The 22,147-nt window shown below is 60.2% G+C and overlaps 2 protein-coding genes across 5 annotated transcripts; one reads left to right on the top strand and one right to left on the bottom strand.

The window, feature by feature from the left end:
- Positions 1-346: 346 nt before the first annotated feature.
- On the bottom strand, positions 347-18,201 carry LOC128340012 (transmembrane ascorbate-dependent reductase CYB561). 4 transcript variants are annotated; one of them, XM_053284613.1, is made up of 6 exons: positions 18,073-18,201; positions 11,639-11,874; positions 6,206-6,304; positions 5,435-5,538; positions 3,121-3,278; positions 347-1,920 (listed from the first exon to the last, which is right to left on the bottom strand). In XM_053284613.1, exons 2-6 carry the CDS (start codon positions 11,844-11,846, stop codon positions 1,725-1,727), a joined length of 765 nt encoding a protein of 254 aa, XP_053140588.1. In that variant the 5' UTR covers positions 11,847-11,874; positions 18,073-18,201; the 3' UTR covers positions 347-1,724. The 4 variants fall into 4 exon arrangements, with proteins under 4 accessions (XP_053140588.1, XP_053140590.1, XP_053140589.1 ...); XM_053284615.1 differs by having other exon boundaries at positions 17,999-18,083; XM_053284614.1 differs by lacking the exon at positions 18,073-18,201 and adding an exon at positions 17,859-17,954.
- LOC128338400 (basic salivary proline-rich protein 1-like) lies at positions 17,063-21,774 on the top strand. The gene is made up of 3 exons (XM_053280772.1): positions 17,063-17,092; positions 17,302-18,345; positions 21,035-21,774. Exons 1-3 carry the CDS (start codon positions 17,063-17,065, stop codon positions 21,344-21,346), a joined length of 1,386 nt encoding a protein of 461 aa, XP_053136747.1. The 3' UTR covers positions 21,347-21,774.
- The last annotated feature ends 373 nt before the right edge of the window (positions 21,775-22,147 follow it).

Raw genomic sequence — 22,147 nt, 5'->3', positions numbered from 1 at the left:
CCAGTTAAGAGTGTCTGGACACAGCCAAGGAGGGCCGTGACTTGGACCTCCAAGGTCTGCCAGCCTCCGAGGAATCAGTGCTGCCCTTCGGGGAGGGGGGCGTGTGGGGGTCTCCAGACCTGCGGCAAAGATACAGCAGCAGCAGCGACCCCACCCCCACCCGCCACTTCTGATCAGAATCACTCCTGCTAGTGGAACGGCAAATACCTGTTTAACAGCCAACCCTCTAGTCTGCGGGAGAGGAACAAGGCGGACACTCGGCCCTCCCGGGAATGTCACCTGGGCCCCGTCCTGCTCCAGCCGCACAGACCTTTACTCTGCAAACAACTCAGGACAGAGTCAGCACTTGCTGTAAATATTTATTGAACTCCACCAAACACAATATACATACTGGGCAGTAAAAGAAAAAGTTAATTTGGTGTTAAGGCATATTTAGGTCAGTGTTTATTTATAGGAACTGGATTATCCCCCTTTGATTTTATAAGTTATTTTTATAGTATGCAATTTGTGCTGCTTGCAGAGAACAAAGTCTTGAATACAAGCAGTTGCGTGGAAAATGAATATTTTCACATGGACTGTTAATGTTGAGCATTTGGGTGCCCTGCAAGGCTTCAATCAAACCACTTCTCACCCTTTAGCCAAAGCCTCCTCATGAAGCCCCCGATCCGGCCTTTACCTCCACGATGGCCTCGGATGCTTCTGGAGCTAGTTCAGTCGCCTGCCTTTGGCACATGGCACATCTCCGAAAAGCCCGAAGGAGCCCTTCCTGCCCCACTCCCTGCCTTCCCCAAAGAACCACCGAAGGGTGTCCTGACTGTTGCACAATGGGCAGAGCAGGGGCGTCCATCAGAGCACCACCCATCGCTCCCAGAACAGCTTGTGCTTCCCAGGCAAGTTGTCAGCATCCAAAGAAAGACCTCCATCAAAACCCGAGAAAAGAGGAGGGTCCGGGGCTTTCGGGCATACCTCCCCCCACTAAGGCCAGGTGTGGAACGGAGAGCCCCAAAGCCTCCACCAACTCGCTGCTGCTCAAGGAAGAGGTGGCACTGAATGGAAGGATCCCTGCACTTGCGGGTCTCTCTCCCCCTGCATTCACTTTGGCCACTGCTGTGGAAATAAAAGGGAGAAACTCGGCAAGAATCCCTCAGTACATAAAACCAGAGAGAGGGTGTGTGTGTGTGTGTGTGTGTGTGTACACACGTGCGTGTGCGCATTAGGGAGGGGAGGGGCACACAGAATTCACTTTGATTGGCCCATCTAGGCCAGCAGGATTTCAAGTTGGAGAGGGTTTGCTCTGCCCTCTCAGCACCTGAATCGCCTCTTCTGGTAACAGGTAGAGAAGTCCAGTTACCAGTCAGCCAATGAGGACTGAGGAGCTAAAAGTGGGCTCCCGAGGAGCATCTCCTCACGCCAGCCGAGTCTCCCCAAGAGGGTACAAGACACCCCCCCCCCCGCTAGCCCCAGGGCCGAGGACACTCGCCCTCCCCCCGGCTGGAGAAGTGGCTGCCCCCTCCCTGCTCATCACGCGGAGTTCCTTAGCGTCTACCCAAGGAAACTGCATGGAAAGAAAAGTGGTCCCGTGGGGGGGGGGCAGGGCAGGGGGTGACACACGAGGAGCAGGGAAGGTGGCAGCCAGATGCCACAAGACAAGCCAGACACAACCACACGAAGACGCGCAGCGATCCCCCCCCCACCCCGGTGAGGCTCAGAGGTGTGGAGGGGCGCTAGTGGGGGCTCACGGGGCTCTCGTCTTCCGTGAGGTTCTTGAAGTCCATGGAGAGGGCCAGCTCCTCGGCTAGGGGGGGCCTCCTCCACTCGTCCCGGGTCAAGATGTAGCCCATCACTGCCCCAAAGGCGACCAGCAGGAGGCCCAGGATGTTGGCAAGGACTCCTTCGGAGACAAAGTTGCTGTAGCCGTCCCTGCAGGGGGAGAGAGCGCAGCGTCAGGCCTGCCGGCATCCGCACCCGAACCCTTCCCGGGCTTGCAAGCGAGTGTCTTAAGCCCCAGAGGGCCCGTGCGCCTCAAGGGCAAGCCCGCCAGGGGCCACCCCCCCCCCCCCGCAGCAGGAATGCAAGGCCCTCTGCGTGGACAATGGGAAAGGCTTCTGTGGCTGCAGTCCCAGGAGCCCACCAGCCTCTGGGCTCGGCTCGCAGAGGGGCAAGCTTGAAAACTGGCTGCTAGCCAGGGCCTGTGCAGGCGGGAGGGGTCCTGCCGGAGGAGGCCCTTGCCACAGGGCGGCTCGGCTGCTTACGGTGGCCCTTCGGGGTCCCCTCCATGTGGGCAGCTGCAGCTCCACAGCGGCTGGAGGGCCAAGGTGGCCGCCTGCTGCTGCTGCTGCTGGCGGCCCTGGGGAAGGGGCTGCGTGGCCTGCTGGTGCTTCCGAGGGCCCTGCTCGAGTGGCAGGCGCAGGGCTCGATGAAGACAGCGGAGAGGCAGCGAGGAGAGGCCGTGGGCGGGAAGGGCTCCTCGCAGAACAGGGTGACCCGAGCCTGGAGACGCACACAGGGACACCCAAGCCAGCCACATCATCACCCAGCGGAAGGAAGTGGCACCCACACTGGGGCCACAAGGGCAAAGCCAACAGCACAGCAGCCAGCCAGCCAGCCGAGAAAAGCCACCGCCGGCCGGCCGGCCTGCCTGCCTCCCACCGGGGCCGAGCGGGAGCCCCTCGGCGGGCTGGAGGCCTCACCCTAACCAGCCACTGAGCTGCCTGGCCAGCTGCGGAGACAGAGCAGGCAGGAGATGTGCAGGGAGGAAGGCGAGAGGAGCAGTCCTGAGCGGCACGCACAGGCCGTGCTCCTCCCCCGAGGGGCGGGCGGCAGCAAGAGTGCAAGGAAGGGTCTTCTCCAGGGAGTGCTCCGCGGGGGGGGGGGGGCTTTCACCTGCTCCCCCCCCCAAGAGGCCCAGAGAGGCCAGCCAGGTGCTTCTTGCATCTCGGGGAGGGGCTCCGTTCGTGTGCCGAGTTGGCCAGCAAGGCAGGGCACCCGATCCAAAGCAATCCGGAGGGAGGGCTCTTGACTCGGCCCCCCGCACGGCCAGTCACCGGCTCCTCCCGCCCCACCTGCTCCGAGCCCCGAAGGTTTGGCTTCAGCCGAGGAGGGGGAGGGAGCATCACTTGCCGGATCTTGAAGAGGAGCAGCTCCAGGATCCCCAGCAGGGCCGTGGCAAGAGAGAGGAGCAGGAGGAAGACGCCGAAGAAGACGTGCTGGGCTTTGTACCGGCTGCGGAGCGGGAGGGAGGCGCCAGGGAAGAGGAACAAGCCCAAGCCCAGCAGCCACTAGGAAGGAAGGAGGGAGGGAGGGAGGGAGCAGAGGCGTAACTAGGGAAAACGGCGCCCGGGGCAAGCACTGAAATGGTGCCCCACCGCGCCCCCCCCCAACATACTACATTATACTTAGGTTTTTCCTCACAAGCGCCCGCCGCCGCCAAGCCAGGCCACTGACTGGTGCCAGGCGCCAGCAAAGCAATGGGGGCGGCGCGGAAGGGACCGCTCGTGGGGAAGGGGGCACCGACGCGCTCCCTTGACTGCTGCAGCACTGCTGCACTGAGCAGGAAACATTTGTATTAACAAAAAAATTAAAAAAAAATTAAAAAAAATGGTCAAGGTGGCGCCCCCCACGTGACCAGAAAAGATGGTGCCCGGGGCACGTGCCCCCCCTGCCCCCCCATAGTTACACCTCTGGGAGGGAGGGAGGGAGGGAGGGGAGGCGGCCTCAGCTGTCAGCCACCCACGTCCCACCTGCCTCCAGCAGCCGGGGGGGGCACCAGACATCCTCTCCCTGGCGCCCCCACCCCCGGGAGACCGCCCACAAGCAAAGGCTGCGGCCCCGGAGGCCACCCTGCCTGCGCCAAGCACAGCGCCCCCCCCCCAGGCGCCAGAAGGAAGGGCGGCCACAGGAGGGCAGGGCCCCATGGGTGGTGGGACCGTCGCCGTCAGGCCCCTGCAAGTAGCCATGGCAAGGCCCACAGACAGACCCCTCCCCAGCGGGCCCACCAGGCATGCAGAGGTGTGCCTGACCGGGCAGAGGGGCCAGCCGGCCGGAGTCGCTCTGACACCCACAGAGAGTCCCGCTTTCCTTTGGGGAGCATCACGCCCAACAGCAAGTCCTCCCAGGGTGGCCTCCCCAAGGCACCGCTCTGCTTTTCTGGAGGGCAAGTGGACAGACAGCAAGCCTGCGAGGTCAGAGGTGGCGGGAGGGGGCCTCCCACTAGGGGTGTGCACGGAACCGCAGAGCTGCGGTCCGGCACTGGGGTGGGGGGTTCCATCAAGGGCGGGGGGGCTTTACTTACCCCTCCCGCGCTTTCCACACACTGCAGCTGTAATTATTCTAATAATCGCTCCTCTGTTGGCGGCTCCTCCGATGGCTCCTCCAGTTAAAAAAATGGCCGCCCCCTTGTAGTCCCGGCCCCCTGCTGCTGCCGCCCCCTTGAAACCCCCTCCCGCCCCCTTGAAGCCCCCTCCCGCCCCCTTAAATCTCGCCCTGGGCCCCGATCGATAACTTCAGAGGCGAGCGGCGGGGAGATATCCTCCCGCCCCCTTCCCTGCCGGGCTCAGGCTGCAAATGACTTTAGGAAGGCTTCTGCGCACGCCCAGGGCGAGATTTAAGGGGGCGGGAGGGGGCTTCAAGGGGGCGGGAGGGGGTTTCAAGGGGGCGGCAGCAGCAGGGGGCCGGGACTACAAGGGGGCGGCCATTTTTTTAACTGGAGGAGCCATCGGAGGAGCCGCCAACGGAGGAGCGATTATTAGAATAATTACAGCTGCAGTGTGTGGAAAGCGCGGGAGGGGTAAGTAAAGCCCCCCCCCCGCCCTTGATGGAACCCCCCAAACTCCCCACCCGCACCAAAACCACCCCGTGACCGGACCGGTCTGGAGGCCTTTAGAATGGCCTCCGAACCGATCCGTGCACATTCCTACCTCCCACACTCGGCCCCCACGTGACATGACAGCCATTCTAGAACGAGGAGGAGGTCAGCCTGTCCGTCTGGGGGGGGATGGGGGGCTGAGGAGGGAGGCCAGGGCGGGGAGAACCGCCCGAGCGCAGGCAGGTGTCTGGCTATCGGGAAATCAAGACCGATGCGCCACTCACAGGAGGCCTTTGCTTGCCATTGCGGAGACAAAAATTGCCCTGGAGGGCTCCGGTGACCACCTGATACAAGTGTTTTGCTGCTGTCAGCGGACGGGTAAATGCTCCCCCTTCCCACCCCACACACCCCGACCCCCACATTCTTTGCCCACGGTCCTGGATTTCTGTTGGGGTCTCCTTTCGCGCCGACTGACAGCTGGCCAGAGACACTGGAAGGTGGTGGGACCCTCCGAACCCCTCCGAACCCCTCCACCCGCCACTTTGCACAGCTGCTCCCTGGGGCTGGGGCACACACAGAGAGCCCTGAAAGGCGGCCAAGAAGCCTCCCCCGCCCACTCCTGGGCCTCACCTGGATGAAGTAGCAGCCGACCGCCGCCACCCCACACCAGCTGTGCAGGCTGTACATGTCCGGAATCCCTTGGCGCTGGTGGGACTGGAAGACGGCAACCAGGCCTGCAAGGGGGCAGGGAAGGAGGGAGAGAGGGCCCCCTCCAGTGAGTCTCCAGCTTGCCTCCCTCATCACAATCCATCCCCACGCACCTCCAAAACTGGGGCAGCCAGATCTGTGCTCCAGGCTGGCTTGCACCGTGGGGTGGGGGGGGGGCGCTAGGCCCAATTTCCCCAGGCTTCAACAGGGAAGGAAGTCAACTGAGCCTGCTGGTAGGAGCCAGAGGGACGGGCGGAGGAGGCAGCTCTTCCCCCCACCCCACCCCACGGATGGCCTGTTTGGCATCTACCTTTCTAGGGGCATACTGTATGTATGTATCTACCTGCCAGTGCATTCTGTCTCCCCCCCTCCCACCCCCAGGATAGCTACAGGAAGTGCCCACTGCCGGAGCAGTGTGAGCTGCCCCCAGGGCCGGTGTGGCTGGGCTTCTCCTCCTCCGGGGGAACAGACCAAGGGAGCCGTGGGGCGTGGGGGGGGGGGTCAGATGAGCTGCCTGCTGCCCGAGGTCCGGCTTCTGGGCTGGGGGACGCCTTGTCACTTGTGCCGAGCACATTCTTCACCCCTGCCCAGCTGCGGGGGGGGGGCTCTCAAGGACCCAGCAAGACCCCCCTCCCCCCCGCAAGCGTCAAGGGCATGGCCACTCGGGGACGGGCAGGCGGGCTTTGGACTTACCGACCAGCGCAAGGACCAGGGCGAGGGCGTGGAGCAGCCCGTGCAGGATCTTGCTGGAGCGCTTGCTCTCGTTCCTGAAGACTCGGTACACCAAAAGGGCTGGAAAAGAGGGGGGGAGGGGGGTGAGACAGCGGGGGGGGGACAGGCAGCCCCCTCCCTTGCCAAGGGCTGGGAAGGGGCCCCAACTCAACGTGCTTCTGCCATCATGTCACTCGCCGGAGCAGCCAGCTGTCCAGAGGGGAGGAGAAAGCCCCACACAGCTCCCCTCCAGCAGCAGCAGCAGCAGCAGCAGCCACCTCCCCCTGCAGGAGCCCGCCTGGGAGTTATTATTCGCACTCGGCTCCAGTCTAAACGGCGTGAAGCCACTTCGAAGCATGGAGGGAAGCAGCCCCTCCCCTCTGCTCTTGGTTTTGCTTGAGAGAGCGCCAGCGCGGTGTAGTGGTTAGAGTGCCGGACTAGGACCAGGGAGGCCCGAGTTCAAATCCCCATCCAGCCTCGTGAGACTTGCTGGGTGACTCTGGGCCAGTCACTTCTCTCTCCGCCTAACCTACTTCGCAGGGTTGTTGTGAGCAGAAACTCAAGTATGAGCTCTGAGCACCTTGGAGGAAGAGCGGGGTATAAAATGGGGGGGGGGGGAGAGCTCCTGCAGAGATGGGTCTGCATTTCTGAAGAGAGCCTCTCCTCACGCTAATGACTCTCCTATTTTCAGAAAAAGCAGCTTAAAACCAGCATCTCAGAAATCCAGAAACGCCTCGAGATAAGCTAGAATCCGCAAGACCGAGCCCGACTGGGGTGTGGGGTGGGCCCCTGGGCTCGGTTTGGCTGGCGTGTGTCTCCTGAGGGAGAGTCTTCTTCTTCTTCTTCTTCTTCTTCGGGGGGTGGGGGGCAGAAGCCCTGGGGGCCGGGCCGGGTCTCCTGCTGCTGCCCGGGGGGGGGGGGGGGGCGGCCGCTTGCCCTGCCCAGCTGGAGCAAAGGAGGCAGCAGCGACCTTGGAAAGTGGAGCATGTGGGTCACCATTTAACCGGTGGGGGGGGAGGCAGGAGGAGGTGCCTCGCCAGGGGCGTAACTACCATTAGGCAGGGGGAGGCAGTTGCCTGGGGGCCCCACTGCCTGGAGGGGCCCCCCAGAGACACCTCACGTGACTCCCCATTGCCCCCTGCCCAGCCCCAAGGCCCTTCAGCCCTTGCCCTGTTTGCCCTCCTCTCTCCTGCTGGCCCTCCTGGTCGAAATCCCAGCAGCAGCCCAGCTGCTTTCCTCCCGGGCGCCTCTCAGCTGACCGGCGGGTGGGCCGTGTAGGCCTCCGTGAAGCCTGAACTCAAGTAGGCTGGCAAGCCCCAGGAAGGAGGCTGGCAGTCAGAGTGGCCACTACAGCTCCCTGCAGCAGACCCTCTTCTGCCCAGGCCAGACAGCTCAGCCTTGGCCAGGGAGAACAGGAATTCCTTTTTGTGGTTACATCCCCCCACCCGCTATATAGGGATCTGCTTGCCATAGGGCTTTGATGTGGGGGGGGGGGAGACTGAGAAGTCTCTGAATATTTAATTTAAAACTGATTGGAAAATTTGCTGGCTTAAAAAAAACCCTCTAAAAAGCCCTATCAGTGGCTTGTTTCATGGCAGGAAATTACAAAAACTTCTGGAATAAATTTATTTATGTATTCATTCATTCATTCATTCATTCATAAATACACTTCTGTTCAAGTTGTTTTGCAACCCAGGTCTGAGTGAGAACTGAGACATGAGTGAGAACTGTGACGCATGTGTTGTGCTTTTATGTTGTCCCCCCTTAGGGTCAGTCTGGCCCACCTGTGAATGCAGCACCTCCATCGGTCCAGAGGAGGAGGAGGAGGAGAGGTGTGTTCAAGGGCTTGCAAAGCCTCTTGTGAAAAACCTCCTGGAATCGAACTTGACTGAATTGGTTCAGAATTCTAAGAAAACAAACATAGGCTCACCCAGCATGGTTGAAAGTCTCCTTTGCTAATCTGCAGCGAGGGGCCCATTTTAATAATTAGTGTTTCTAGTGTCTTCTCATTTGCTCAATTTTGTACATCTGTTTTTTGTATGTTTTGAATCAGGACAGAAATGTGAGAATAAAAGTCCCCTGCTAACTGGGCAAAGAGGCACCTTTTTCTCTTTGTAAACCACCCTGAGCCATTTTTGGAAGGGCGGTATAGAAATCGAATTATTATTATTATTACTATTATTAAAAAATTTCTTGGGGGGGGGCATTTAAGACTCTTGTCTCAGGGCCCACTCCAACCTAGTTACGCCCCTGCGCCTCGCCCAGACACTTTGCTGACCAGCATCTCAGGCACGGCGGAAGCCCCCAGCAGGGATTCGGGAGGGGTGTGTGTGGCTGAAGCCCCCCCCCCGGGGTCCCCCCTCCCCAGACTCCTCTTCCTCGGGACTCACCCCAGTTCCTCACTCTCCTCCTGGAAATGCTGGCATCTTAAGGGGAGATGGAGAAGCGGGAGGCGGAGGAGTCTGGCTGGACTGCAGGTGGCCCCGCCTGGCCCCTCGGCCCCCACCCAGCCCCAGCGCCTCGCACTGGCCCATCGCTGGAGCGGCCAGGCGGGGGCTGCTCTGGCCAGGAGGGAGAAGGGGCTGCTCTCTGGGCCAACGGGCTGGAAGGACCACAAGGGAGCCCAGGAGGAGGCTCCGGGCCCGGCCAGGGATCTCCTGGACCAAAGAGCCCCTGGCAGGCGACGGGCTGCCTTCTGCGGGGGGGGGGCTTTGGACAGCCGCCTGCCAGCTCCAGGCACCGCGCAGGGCCCGGCAGGGCTCTCTGGCCCCGCTCCAGCCCGGGGAAGAGCCCCTGCTTCGTGTGCGCAGGAGCTCAGTCCCCGGCAGGGAGGAGGGCTGGGAGCAGAGCCTGCCGGCTGGGGGGGGGGGCATGGGGTGGCCCTTCCGTCCCACAAGCTCCCTCCCGCCAGCGTCTGCTTGGCTCCTCCTGCCTCCCCCCCCCGCTCTGGCCGTGGGGCCCCCCTCCGCCCAGGCCGGCCAGCCCAAGAGCCACGCTGGGCTTCTCTGCGGACTCCCGGGCGACCAAGTCCCTCTTTGGCCCGGTGATTCCGGGCTCGCCCAGAGCCTCCCTCACGGCCTCCCTTTCAGAAGGACTGACCGGGCATTTTTGAACCCACGGACAGTCCTCGGGATGCCCGGCAGCCTATCCGAGAGGGTGTCTTTTCATCGTCCGCGTTGCCCGGCCGGCCGGGACCAGTTCTCTTGGGACCTTGAAGCCAAGCCCCACACGGAGGAGCCAGGCAAGGGGCAAGAGCTCGTCTCCAGGCCCCTTGGTTCAACCTCCCGCTGCCATGGCTCCCTGGCACCCGGGACGCTCAAGCCCTGCCGTGCCGACACGGAAGCAACCCGGCCTAACCCCAAACCCTCCCATTCAAAGCCTGAGCATCCTCTCGCCCCCCCCCCCGCCCCCCAGGCTCCTGCAGGCTCTCAGTCACTCAGAGTCCTCTCATCTCCGAGGCCCAAGGTGGCAGGGCAGGGCCTGTGAGGCTGGGGGGCTGACCCTGCTCTGCACAATGAACTTTGCCAGGCAACTTTCCTGCAGCTGTTGCTTTGCCTCCCCCCCCCTGCCCCCACCACCACTCCCCATTTTTAAATTTGATTTTTCAACAAAATCTGCAGGCTGAGTCTGGTGTTCCAGGATAAAAACCAAAGAGAAGAAGAGCTACTCAGTGAATAGTTCACATTTACAGAAATCTTACCTAAAATGGTTAACTTTTAAAATATTAACACATCTATATACCATTTCCAAAAGTGCTGAAATAAGAGTCCCATGGACAGAGAACCACAGCACCTGTGGACAAGTGGAAGGTGCCAGCAGACTCAGGGTGACCCACAGATATGTCAGTCTTCTACAGAAAAACCCCTCAAAAACTGTCGTCCCCCGCCCCCCACCATACATCAGTGGGATAGAATGTTCAACTCAGAGTGCAGTTTAACAGGCAGGGAGATGGGTAGAGCAAATGGAACTCTGTGGCGATGGGAGAGGAGGGACTGGGGAAAAAGAATGGCACAGCGATCCGCTTGAAGAACTCTCTGCTTCTGGGGGGAAGATGTGTAAAATTATTTTGTTCCCACCCCGATGTCACAGTTTGATGTTTCTCGGGAGGAAAGGGAGTTGGGACTGAGCACCTCTGCCCCCACCCAACCAGGGGCCCAACACTCTTGTTTTCTCACCAGCTGCTTCACGGTGTGGTGCTTCTGAGGGGGCTTCGAAAAGGAGCTGGGACTAAGCACCCCCCCACCCCCGAAAGAAAGAGAGGCCCAAATGAGAGGGGGGCCTTGCCTATGAGCCAAGAGCCTCTTTTGAATGGGCCCCCTGTCTTGGGGGCTGGTTGCCTTTTCGCCGGGCTCAGCCACGGGCACACCAGGGAGATGGGGCAACTTTGTTGTGGGTCCGTTCTTGTGCTCACTCAGTTTCAAGGTAAGATGATGTATAGGTGGCATTTGAGACCGAAAAGACTAGCGTTGGTGTATAAAAATGTTTCAAACAAATGCTGGAAATGTGGAGAATGTGAAGGAACTTTCCTGCATATGTGGTGGTCGTGCAGGAGGGCAAAGGCCTTTGGGGATATGATATATAATGAACTGAAGAAAGAAAATTTTCAAAATGACATTTTTCAAATGGCCAGAGTCCTTCCTGCTGGGAATAACAGAAGGAGAGCTTCCTAGAAGAAATTTAACATTTTTAATGTATGCAACCACAGCGGTCAGGATAGTTTATGTGCAAAAGTGGAAAGACACTAAAATGCCCTCGAAAGAAGACTGGCTGATACAAATTTTGGAATATGCAGAGATGTCAAAGCTCACAACATTTATAAGAGAAGATAATTTTGACTGCTTTAAAGAAGACGGGGAACCCTTTTTGCTTTATTTAAAGGATTATTTTCCCAATATGGACTTTTCAGTAGGATATGAAATACAGTAATAGCAGCAGGTCGGGTTGCGTAGAATCAAGTAGTAGTGTGGAGTATGTATGTCTTGAATTATTCTAGCCATGGTTTATATGTACAGTTATTGTGAACCGCGCAGCTAGGTAAGCGGGAAGTCAATATTTACTTAGGTGTAGAGTTAGGAAGTGAATGTAATTGAATGTAAAAGTTATTGTAAAATCGAATAAAAACTTAAGAAGGAAAAAACATTTCCAAGGTTGCACAGCAACCACCGGTTTGTCCTTGGGATGAGCATACGTGCCAGACAGGTGTACACGGGGGAAGCATCTTCTCGGCTGTCCTAAAAAGAAGCGGTTCTTTTCAAACCGGTGGCCCTGCTGCTTTGGCCACGGGATGGCTGCTTGCTCAGCCGGCCAGACGGCCCTCTGCCACCAGCCCGATGCCCAGCTGCCCCCGGGCGCCACTGCAAAGGCAGTCACAGGGACAAGGACCCCACACCCGCCCCAGGCCTGGGCGCTGCTTACCGTCTCCTTGGAGAAAGACCATCCCGATGACCATGCACAGCGGGTGGACGTTGAACTGCAAGGTCTCGCTCTCCCAAGCAATGCCGCCTCGATACTGGCCCATCCAGGCCCCCATCAGGATGATCACAGCAAGGCCCAGGACCTGCGACGCTGCCACCATGGAGGTCAGGCCCACCGGGCGCGGGCTCCTGGCGGGGGAATCCTCCATGCTGTGCCCAGCAGGGGTCTGCCCGAGGCTGCCAGAGGATGGGAGGAAAGCCGTCAGGACCCTGGAGGGCTGGGGAACGGGGATGTCGCCTCTGGAAAGGCTGAGGAAGCCGGGAAGGAGCAGCGGGGGGGAGACCCTCGAGGGAGCGGCACGCCAACCACCCTCAAATTCTCACTCTTGCGGGGGCTTAATGTGTGGATCAGGGGCTTCCGTTTTAAAACAAGAGGTCTTCAGCACTCAAAACAAAAGAAATCACAACCAAACACTCATCACAAGGGGTAAGAGACACGCTCCAGATTTAAGCACATGGCCGTGTGTACCAGCTGCAGTTTCCAGACTACAAAGGCAGCCCCACGTAGAGCACATTGCTGTAGTCAAGTCTTGAGGTCAAATTTCAAATTAAAATTTTAACCATGTTATAGTATTTTACTCATGCAATTAAAAAAACAACCATAACCCTGGTTTAAATCAAAGATCCAGTTGTAATTTTTAAAAACATGATTTTTAAAAAGTAATTTACCCTGTGTTCTTTCCCTAATTTATTTGTCTGATTTTTACCAAATCAACTTGAGGATTGTGTTGAACTTTGACAAGCCCTCTCTGACAGAATACACTTGACCCTCCCCCCATCCAGATTTGGGGGTAGATTTCTACCCCCGGCAGTGTACGTGCGTGTAAAGAAGCAAACCGCGGCATTCCCAGCTACACCATTGTTGTCACACTCTTACCTGCACCACTCTGGCACACAATACCTATATCCACAAGTATGGCCGCTCACCAGTTATATTTGTGTTATTAAATACAAATGTGACAGAAGGTAGAAAGCCACCCCAAAATGAACGGACCCCCAATGGTGCTTCTATGCCATCCCATTGCAAGTCAATCAGGATAAGAGAGAAGACCCTGTTTCTCTTTGGAGACTTCAGTTTTGTTTCCTCTTGCAAGTTCAATTGACCTAGAAAGGCAAAAGTGTCCGAAAAACAGTCAGAGGCAGGGCATAGTTCTGCAGACTGGACAGACGAAACCAGCCCCTCACAGAATGTCAGATCTGGTGTTTGCAATGAGAAGCATCTGGACTTGGAGAAGCCAGGATTTGAGCCGCCAGAACCAAGGCAGCAACCACCACACCAGGTCAGCTTCATTAAGCCTGGCAACTGCAGTACGTCTCGGGTAGGATTCAGCCCAACCCCAAAGGGGCTGAAACAGAGGTGTGGTGTGTGGCGCTGAAGCTCATTCACTTGCCAGTGAAGATCCCGAGATCATGCATTACATGACTGGCAGAAGACGGTCCACAGCTCCACAACTAATGCAGACATCATACATGAGCACAGAGGGGCAGCGTGTGCAGGAATCCAGAGACCCCGCCCGCCCCTCCCACCAGGGCACGCCACCCGCCTGGAAAGAGGGAACCACCACCGGGGGACATGGGAGCGCTGCAGGGTCCTGACACCCCACTCAGGCCCACCACGGAGCAGCAAGGACAGGCCCGGCCAGAGCGAGCGCCGGTGTTGGCCAAGCTATGGGAAGGAGGCAGCCGGCCGGGGCAGCGGGCGGCCACTAGATGCCTGTGCAGCAGCAGCAGCAGCCAAGCAAGCAGTGGCAGCGAGGCGGAGCCTCTGAGGCCTGGGATGGCCCTGGGAGAGGCGGAGCCAAGAGCCAGGAGGGGGCTCATTGGGGAAGGTGGGAGAGCTCAGAGGGGAAGGAGCCGACCTCCTCCGCCCCAGCTGCAGCCGAAGTGCACCGGGAAGGGAGCGCAGCCAAGTCAAAGTCTCTGCAGAAAAGTCGCATGTGTAGGAAACCCATCAGGGAGAGAGAGAAGACCCATCCTGCCTCGCTGGGGGAAGGCGAGAAGAGACGGAGGTCTCTCTCGGGGGGGGGGGAGAATGGAAGGGGAGTAGTGAGCGCCTGGTCGGAAGGGGGGCGCCCTGGCTGTCTCTGCCCCCAATGCCCCTAATGGTCCGTAGGGCTGCTGGTGCTCAGGGCCAAGGCCACCAGGGGCTGCCTGAGGAAGTGGGAGGCCTTCAAAGGGGAGTGGGGGGGGGAGAAAGGCCACTAGGCGCATGGAGGCCAAAGAGGCGGCCAACGGTGCTGAACTGCCCTCGTGGTTTGGGCGTCTGTGCAGAGAGGCAGGGGAGATGAACCCCCCCCCACACACACACACACACGCAGCTCGAGGACACTCCGGGAGAGTGTCAGCAGGTCTGCCGGGGGTGACAGCGTGGCCGGCAAGGTCTTGCTTCAGCCCCGACATCATCACGTGCTGCTGGGCTCGGAAGACTGAGCTGGGAGAACCGATCCCTGGCAGCACCTCCAAGAGAGGGCCGGGAGAGACGCCTGCCACTTGGGAGAAGCCGCTGCCAGTCTGGGTAGAGCTAGACGGACCTATGATCCGACTCGGTACGTGGCAGTTTCCCGTGTCCGTGTCCGGCTCGGATGGGCAGAAAACGCTGGTTGTGTATGTACCCGGCCAGCGTGTGGCCAAGGACAGCTGGCAAGCCACCAAAAAGAAAAGGCGGGGCGACTGTGGGAGGCTGACTTGGAGGCTGCACTTGGCCAGCTCCCAGACCTTGGGAGGAGGGCGGCCTCGAGGGCAGCCACGGCGCGTCCTTCCCAGTGGCGTGCTGAGAACGGAGAGGCCGGTCTTTGGGCCGCCAGGCCTGTCGGGTCTGGGATGCTCCTTTTTCTTAGCTAGCAGCTCACGTTCCCAGGAGCTGTGCAGCCACACGGTGGGGGGGGGGATGCTTGGGGTTGGGGGGGGGAACGCTGCACTCCCCCTGGGTGGTTTCCAGACAGTGAGTTTTGCACTGCAAAGAGTGGTGCGAACTGCGACATTTTGTGGTGCCGATTTAAAACCGCAGCGGAAATCCGTTGCCTCCGACAACGGGCAAACACAGCTCCCCACCCCCCTCTTTTTTTGCAACGCAGATGTGACGTTATAGGGCTGTAAGGCAGCAATAAAACACGAAAGGCGGCTTCGGAGATGGGAACGGCCCCTTGCTGCTCCCTCCTGCCCCCCACTCTCCTGCCCCGCTCTCTCTGCCCCCCTCCCTCCTGCTCCCCCCTCCCCTTCCGTTCCTCTCCTCCTCCCTCCGGGGCCCATTTCCCAGACCGACGTCTGGTCAGTGGCAGCCCTCTAGCTCCAGCACGGCTGGCCGCCGTTACCGTCCTCAACTGTCGGCACCCTGAAGGTGGGCCAGGCGCTCCCCTCCTTCCAGAGACCCGCCTGCAGCTGCCAGGCGCAGCCCCGCCGCCTTCTGCCGCCGCCCCCGAGGTCGCCTGCCCACCCCTCTCCCTCAGGCCCAGCCGTCTGCCGGGGCGACGCAGGTCCTCCCCTCCCTTCTGCTCTCCACCCTCCGGCGCTCCCAGAGCGGGCCAACCTCTTCCCTCCGTTCGGCCCACTCTCGGCGCCTGCTGCAGCCGAACCATCCCAAGCCCCAGCGGCCCCTCGCTGAGCACGGGTGGCGCCTCCCTTCTGGCCCTGCTGCCGCCAAACTCCCTCATGTCCAAGCCCCAACAGCTCCAAATGTCCGCCCCCCCCCCCTCCACTCCTCTCACTCAGCCCCAGCAGGCGTTTCCCGCCCAAGCATGCCGGGAACTCTCACCACCTCTCGCGAGGGTTCTGCCGCCAAACCCAGGCCCCCATGCCGGCTAAGCAAATCAAATACACAGACGGTAGGTTCTGCAGTCTGGAAAAGCTGAAGGGCATCCAATGGGACTAAAGTCGTAGGAAGCTGCCCAGTGGCGCCGCTAGGGGAGAGGGGGCCAGGGTTCATCCCTCTTTCTAGCGGCCCCACAGAGGGAGAGAGATCATGAAGAAAACAGGGAGGGGTGGACCTGGGGGCCCCTCAGGAACTGGGGGCCCGTGTTCTTTGAACCCTTTTGCTCAATTATAGCTACGCCCCTGAAGCTGCCCTAGACTGAGTCAGACCCTGGGTCCATCTCGCTCAGGATTGTCCACACAGACTGGCAGCGGCTCCTCCAGGGTTGCAGGCAGGAGGAGCCTCTCTTGGAGATGCTGCCGCCAGGGAGGGGACTGGGAACCTTCTGCTCTTCCCAGAGAGGCTCCATCATCCCCTGAGGGGGACGGCCTTGCAGTGCTCACACATGGAGTCTCCCACTCAGATGCCACCAGGGCAGAGCCTGCTTAGCTAAGGGGACAAGTCAGGCGGGCTCCCACCAGAGCAGCCTCTCCTCTGCCAAGTCCTCCTCGTGCATAACCAGTCAGGACTCAAGATGAGGGCCTACAGCAGAGGCTTCCCTTACGGTACCTTGTTTTTAACTCTTAGTGAATGAATGAATGCAGAGCCCGGTTGCAAAAGGTTAACATATTCCCTGTAGCCTCCCGATGGGTTCTGCCCAAGAGATGCTTCCTAAAGAGCCGCATCTGCAAAGAGTCACGGCCCCTTGGCGGGGGGTGGGGGGGTGGCTCCCAATCCGGCCAGGGCTCCTCCGCGGGGACCCTTCCTAGGCAGGGCCGCGCCCAGTTCAGGGCCAAGCGCAGCAGCCGCTCTGGGGGCGGGTGGGGGGGGAGCAGCCGCGTCACCCTGGCCCGACACGGACGCACGAGACACACACACACACACACACACACAGAGAGGCTGGTGCTCGCCAGAGGGGCTGGGGAGGGAGCGGATTCGATCTGCAGGGCTAACGGGATTAAGGCCACGGTGGGCCCTGCCGGGCCAGCTCCCTCCTGCTGCTGCTGCCGCCGCCGCCCGTCCTCAGCCTCCAGGGCAGAGAGGCGGCAAGGCGGCTGCAGTGGGGAGGAGGCCGCCCACCAGGCCCCTGGGCGAGCCTGTCCTCACGGGCGGTGGGCGGCTGCCCCCTCCACACCGGGCACACCCTTCGCAGCAAAGAGCAGTCCGTGCCTGGCAGACAGTTGCCCCACGGCCACCCCACTGGCTGCCTCCAGCCCCGCCCCGCCATACACCCCCCCCCCAGGCAGAGCGGTCTTCTTTCAGCCAGCCTTCTTCTCAGGGGGGCTGCAGGTGCTCTGAAGGCCCAGCAGCAGTCCGGGGGGGGGGTCAACTGCACACAGACAGCCCCCCCCAGGCTAACCCAGCAGCAGCAGCAGCAGCAGCAGCACCTCTGAGGGGGCCAGGAGCTCCAGGCCAGAGACCCCCCCTCATGGCTGCCCGCCCTCCCTCCCTCCCTCCCTTTCCGGAGGGCGGAGGCAGCTGGGGGGGTTCTGGGGCTCTGGGCCATCCACGTGCCCCATGGGCCTGCAAGCCCCGCCCCGGAACGGAGTGTGGGACTCTGGGACTCCCCCCCCCCTCTCTCTGGGTGGGGTTTTGCACCCAAGGCTTGAAGCCTCCCCCCCCCCTTGGAATAAAAGCCAGTATAGGACTCCTGGAGGGTAATGAGGGGGGAGGCCTCCGCCCTTCATTGATGGGGGGGGGCCGAGGATGTGGACGCCATTTCTGGGTCGCAGACTCTTTGGAGGGTGGGTGTGTAGCACGTGCCAGGCCGCGCATGCGCTTCACACACCACCACCGCGCAACGACAGCCAGCCTGGCCGGGGGCACCCGGGAGTGCCGCCTCCGCCTCCACCGCGGCCCCCCCCCCCCCGCCCGCAGCCCCCTCCTCACCCCGCAGCCGCCAGAGGGGCGCACGCGGGAGGCGGCAACCTCCAGCTTGCCCAGCAGCAGCAGCAGGCGCCGGCGGGGGGGGGAGAGCTTGCCCTGCAGAGACCCCCCCTCCCTCCCCCCCTCCCTCCCTCCCAGGCGGCTCGGCTGGGCTGGGCTGGGCTGGGCTGGGCGCCGGCCACGGGGCGTGGGGGGGGGGGGTTGCTCCGCCTGCCCTGGCACCTGCCGCGCGGGCAGAGCCCCCAAGCGGCGGGGGAGGGGCGAGGGGGCCACGGAGACCCCCCCCCGGCCCGCGGCGGCGGCGGCGGCTCCCCGATGCTGGGGGGGGCACAGCTGAGCTGAGGGGCGCCGACTGCTCGCCCGCCGGGAGAAACGCCGCCGCCGCCGCCGGGAGGAGCGAGGAGCCCGCCCCGCCGCCCGCGCCCACCTGCTGCTGCTGCTGCTGCTCCGCGGGACGGGCGGCGGCCGCCACCCCCAGCAGGAGCCGCAGCTGCCCGGCCGGGGCGGAGGAGACTCCCCCGCTTCTTCGGGGGCGGGGGGAGGAGGAGGAGGGGGGGGGGCTCCCACCTGCGCCCGAGGCCGGCCGAGCGTCGCGGCGGGCGGCGGCTGAATCCTCCCCAGCTGGAGCGAGCCTGACTCACCTTTCCCAGGCAGGAGCAGGAGAAGCAGCAGGAGGAGGAAGCCGCTGGGCTGCAGCGGGGCGGGGCGGCACTGACCCTCGCCAGCCCGCACCCCGCCCCCGCCGCGGTGCGCGTGCGAGCGGGGCGGCGCTCCCCCTCCCGCCGCCATCTCTCCCGACAGCCCCGCGAGGTGGGCCGGTGCTCACCCAGCAAGGCTCCCCTCCGCATGATGCAGCCAAGGCGGACCCTGCTGGGGGTCCTGACAGCCCAGCTCTCCTCCGGGACCACCCCCAGGCGAGTACCTGTGGGGGGGGGGGCAGGGGGGAGCGTAACCCCATCCAGAACAGGCAGCAGCTCTAAACCATCTCTTCTCTTGTGTCTTAACACTCCACCATTAGTACCTCTACCATCTTATTTAGATCCAAGCACAGTTTGTCATCCCTCATCCAGCCCATTACTGCCTCCAGGCAGGCGTTTAGGGAAGAGATGCCATTTCCTCATCAGCATCATGATAATAGCCTCCACCAAACCTCCTGATGATCTCTCCCAGTGGAGCCTTGTAGATGTTAAAGAGCAGTGGAGACAATATGGAGTCCTGGGGGACACCATGGACAGGCTCACTTTTTGAAGGACTGCACTTTAGAGAAAGAAGACCTGTTTCCAAATCAGGCTTGCTTAGTATACATCAATGATACCTTCCAGTCTTCCAAATTTTATTACCTTTAACGCTTATCTGTCCTATATTTATTATTTGCAATCAATGTGAATGGCTACATGTGGTCAATTTCCTCAGTTTGCTTCCACATTCAGTAAAGCACCCACCACCACCACCACCCAATGACTGTTTTAATTGCATCCCACCATGTTCTACTCATGATATCTCCAATATAAAAAAAATTGAGAGATGCACCATGAACATCACATTCAAGCAGATGATGCAATCTCCAGCCAGCCAGTTCTCTTCAATCACTTCCCCCCTTTACCAATCTGGAGAGAACCAGCATGGCTTCCGCAAAGGTAAATCTGGCCTCACCAACCTTTTGGGAGTTCTTTGAGAGTGTCAACAAGTGTGTGGATCAAGGTGATCCAGTTGACACAGTCTCCCTGGACTTCCAAAAAGCTTTTGACAAAGTTCCTCATCAAAGGCTCCTGAGGAAACTTAGCAGTCATGGGATAAGGGGACAGGTACATGTGTGGATTGCTAACTGGCTGAAAGACAGGAAACAGAGGGTAGGTAAGAACATAAGAACAGCCCAGCTGGATCAGGCCCAAGGAGGCTCATCTAGTCAAGCATCCTGTTTCACACAGTGGCCCACCAGATGCCGCTGGAAGCCTACAGGCAGCTGTTTGAGGGCCTGCCCTCCCTCCTGCTGTCACTCCCCTGCAACTGGGACTCAGAGGCATCCTGCCGTTGAGGCTGGAGGTGGCCCACAGCCCTCCGACTAGTAGCTGTCAATAGACCTCTCCTCCACGAAGTTATCCAACCCCCCCTTAAAGCCATCCAGGTTGTTGGCTGTCACCACATCTTGTGGCAGAAAATTCCACAAGTTGATTATGTGTTGCGTGAAAAAGTACTTCTGTTTGTTGGTCCTAGAGCTCCTGGCAATCAATTTCATGGAGTGACCCCTGATTCTAGTGTTATGGGAGAGGGAGAAGAATTTCTCTCTATCCACTTTCTCCACACCATGCATGATTTTATAGAGAGAGGGAAGGAAGAAGTGGGGTCCCCCAGGGATCTGTTCTGGGACCGGTGCTTTTTAATTGATTCATAAATGATCTAGAAGCAGGGGTAAGCAGCGAGGCGGCCAAATTTGCTGATGATACCAAACTCTTCCGGGTAGGGAAATCCAAAACAGATTGTGAGCAGCTCCCAAAGGATCTCTCCAAACTGGGGGAGTGGGCGACAAAATGGCAAATGCAGTTCCATGTCGGCAAGTGTCAAGTGATGCGCATTGGGGCAAAAAACCCCAACTTCAAGTATACGCTGTTGGGATCTGAGCTGTCGGTGACGGACCAGGAGAGGGATCTTGGGGTGGTGGTGGACACCTCCTTGAAAGTGTCTATTCAATGTGCGGCAGCTGTGAAAAAGGCAAATTCCATGATAGGGATCATTAGGAAGGGGATGGAACATAAAACGGCTAATATTATAATTAGGGGTGTGCACGAAACCGCCAAACTGCCGTCCGGCACTGGGGTGGGGGGTTGCCTTAAGAGCGGGGGGGAGGGTTTACTTACGTGCACGCGCGCACACACAGAGGACTCCTGGGAGCTTTTCACAGCGAAACAGGGGAAGGGGCGGCAGGGAGGTATCCTGCCGCCCCAATTACTACTAAAATTACAGGCGCCAGAGCGGGAAAGCGGCGGGAGGGGTAAGTAAACCCTCCCCCCGCTCTTAAAGCAACCCTCCCATCCGAACCGCCCAGGTCCGGACCGGTCCGGGCACATCCCTAATTATAATGCCCTTATACAAATCTATGGTGTGGCCACATCTGGAGTGCTGCGTACAATTCTGGTCACCACATCCCAAAAAGGACATTGTAGAACTGGGAAAGGTGCAGAAGAAAGAGGGCAGCCCAGAGGATCAGGGGCCTGGAGCACCCTCCTTCTCGGGATGTGTATGGAACTGCGGAGGCAGTCTGGGGCCGGCGGGGGTCTCCCTTGAAGGGCGGGGGGCGCACTTACTCCTCCCACCGCTTTCCCCCCAATGGCGCTCCCTTTTTTTGAAATGATTTTTGGGCTGGCGGCGTTCCTCCCTGTTGTTAGCCGGACATACCGGAAGGAACAAGCATGCGTGCATCCGCTGCTGCGCCTGCGCACCCGCCGCACGTTGCATGCGCATGTCATGCATTCTTGGGCCTGATCCAGCAGGGCTGTTTTTATGTTAATGTTTAGAGAGATTTAGTATTTGTAGAGTAGGAGTTGTGTTAATTATGTGTCTAGGCAGAAATTCGAAAGGTGTGGGTTCCCCAATTGCTTGTTTCAGGTGCACCCGAATTACTTCTGCCCGGCGTATTCTGAACAAGGTGTTCCGAAAGTGTTACCATGCTGGAAACTGCTGGGATTTCCGGGGTGGCAGCAGCCAGAGAAAGGGTCACAGCTAGTGCGGAGGCTGCCAGAATCTACCACCAACCAACCCCTCACGGAGTGGCTGTTGGCTTCTGCGAGGGGCCGGAGTCTTGCCAAACTCTACCACTCGGCCCACAAGGATCGGCTGGACAGCTCTGATAAGACCAAGCAGATACTGACTTGGGTGGGGGGAGCACTGTGCCACCTCAAGTGCTGCAGCCGGAAATGACTTGCCTAGCCAGCATGAGGTTGCCGGTCCGAATCCCCCCCGCTGGTGTGTTTCCCAGACTATGGGAGACCCCTCGATCGGGCAGCAGCAGCCATAGAGGCTGAAGACGCTGAAAGGCCTCCTCATCTCACGAAACTGTGCGGGAGGCGGCCATGGCCAGCCCCTCCTGTATTCCACCAAAGACAAGCACAGGATGGCTCTGGGGGCGCCAGGAGTCGAAACTGACGCCTTGTATGGATGTTTCAGGCAGAAATCCATCAGGTGCAACACCAGCACCACCACCTTTTATTTGTTTGCCACCCCAGAACAAATTGTGGTCTGGGCAGTTCAGAACGCAACATTAAAACATTCAAGAAACCCGTAAAACCCGTCAAGTCACATCACACCAGAGACATAAATGTAAAAATCCGCCTTAAGAGCAAGGTCTCCTCCGGGGGGGGGGGGGGGCGTCGGGCGAGCCTCCCTGCGGGGGGGGAGGAGCCCGAGGGAGGAGGCGCCCCCCAGCTCGGACAGACCCCGCGGGGGGGGGGGGTTGCAGGCGCTCCTCCGCCTCCTCCTCCCCCCCACCACCACGCCGGACTGCGCAGTGCCGGGCTCGCGCGGGGGGGGGCGGGTGTGGGTCTCCCCCTGGAGCGGGAGGGCTCCTGTTCCCCGGCGGGCGGTTGTGCCCGGGCTGGGGGGCGCGGCTGCTCTCGCGGTGCCGCCGCCGCCGCCGCCGCCTTCAAGCAACCTCCCCCCCCCCTTGCAAAGCAGCGCGCGCGGCGGCAGCGGCAGGCCGGGGCCGGCTTCTCCCGAGCCCTC

Source organism: Hemicordylus capensis, chromosome 1, assembly GCF_027244095.1.
Source record: "Hemicordylus capensis ecotype Gifberg chromosome 1, rHemCap1.1.pri, whole genome shotgun sequence".
In the NCBI taxonomy this organism is placed as follows: domain Eukaryota; kingdom Metazoa; phylum Chordata; class Lepidosauria; order Squamata; family Cordylidae; genus Hemicordylus; species Hemicordylus capensis.
This window is presented reverse-complemented; position numbering and strand designations above follow the sequence as displayed.

What these genes read in the sequence shown, in the direction of transcription:
- LOC128340012 (XM_053284611.1), bottom strand. Translation starts at nt 16,975, where the DNA reads ATGAGGGGGGGTCTCTGGCCTGGAGCTCCTGGCCCCCTCAGAGGTGCT. An exon ending in GGTCTTTCTCCAAGGAGACG is followed by an intron (nt 6,305 to 11,638) that starts GTAAGCAGCGCC and finishes CCTCTTTTCCAG; the next exon opens with CCCTTTTGGTGTACCGAGTC. An exon ending in CTGCTCCTCTTCAAGATCCG is followed by an intron (nt 1,921 to 3,120) that starts GCAAGTGATGCT and finishes CTCCCCCTGCAG; the next exon opens with GGACGGCTACAGCAACTTTG.
- LOC128338400 (XM_053280772.1), top strand. Translation starts at nt 17,063, where the DNA reads ATGGGCCTGCAAGCCCCGCCCCGGAACGGA. An exon ending in AAGCCCCGCCCCGGAACGGA is followed by an intron (nt 17,093 to 17,301) that starts GTGTGGGACTCT and finishes GTGGGTGTGTAG; the next exon opens with CACGTGCCAGGCCGCGCATG. An exon ending in TCCTCCGGGACCACCCCCAG is followed by an intron (nt 18,346 to 21,034) that starts GCGAGTACCTGT and finishes TGCTTGTTTCAG; the next exon opens with GTGCACCCGAATTACTTCTG.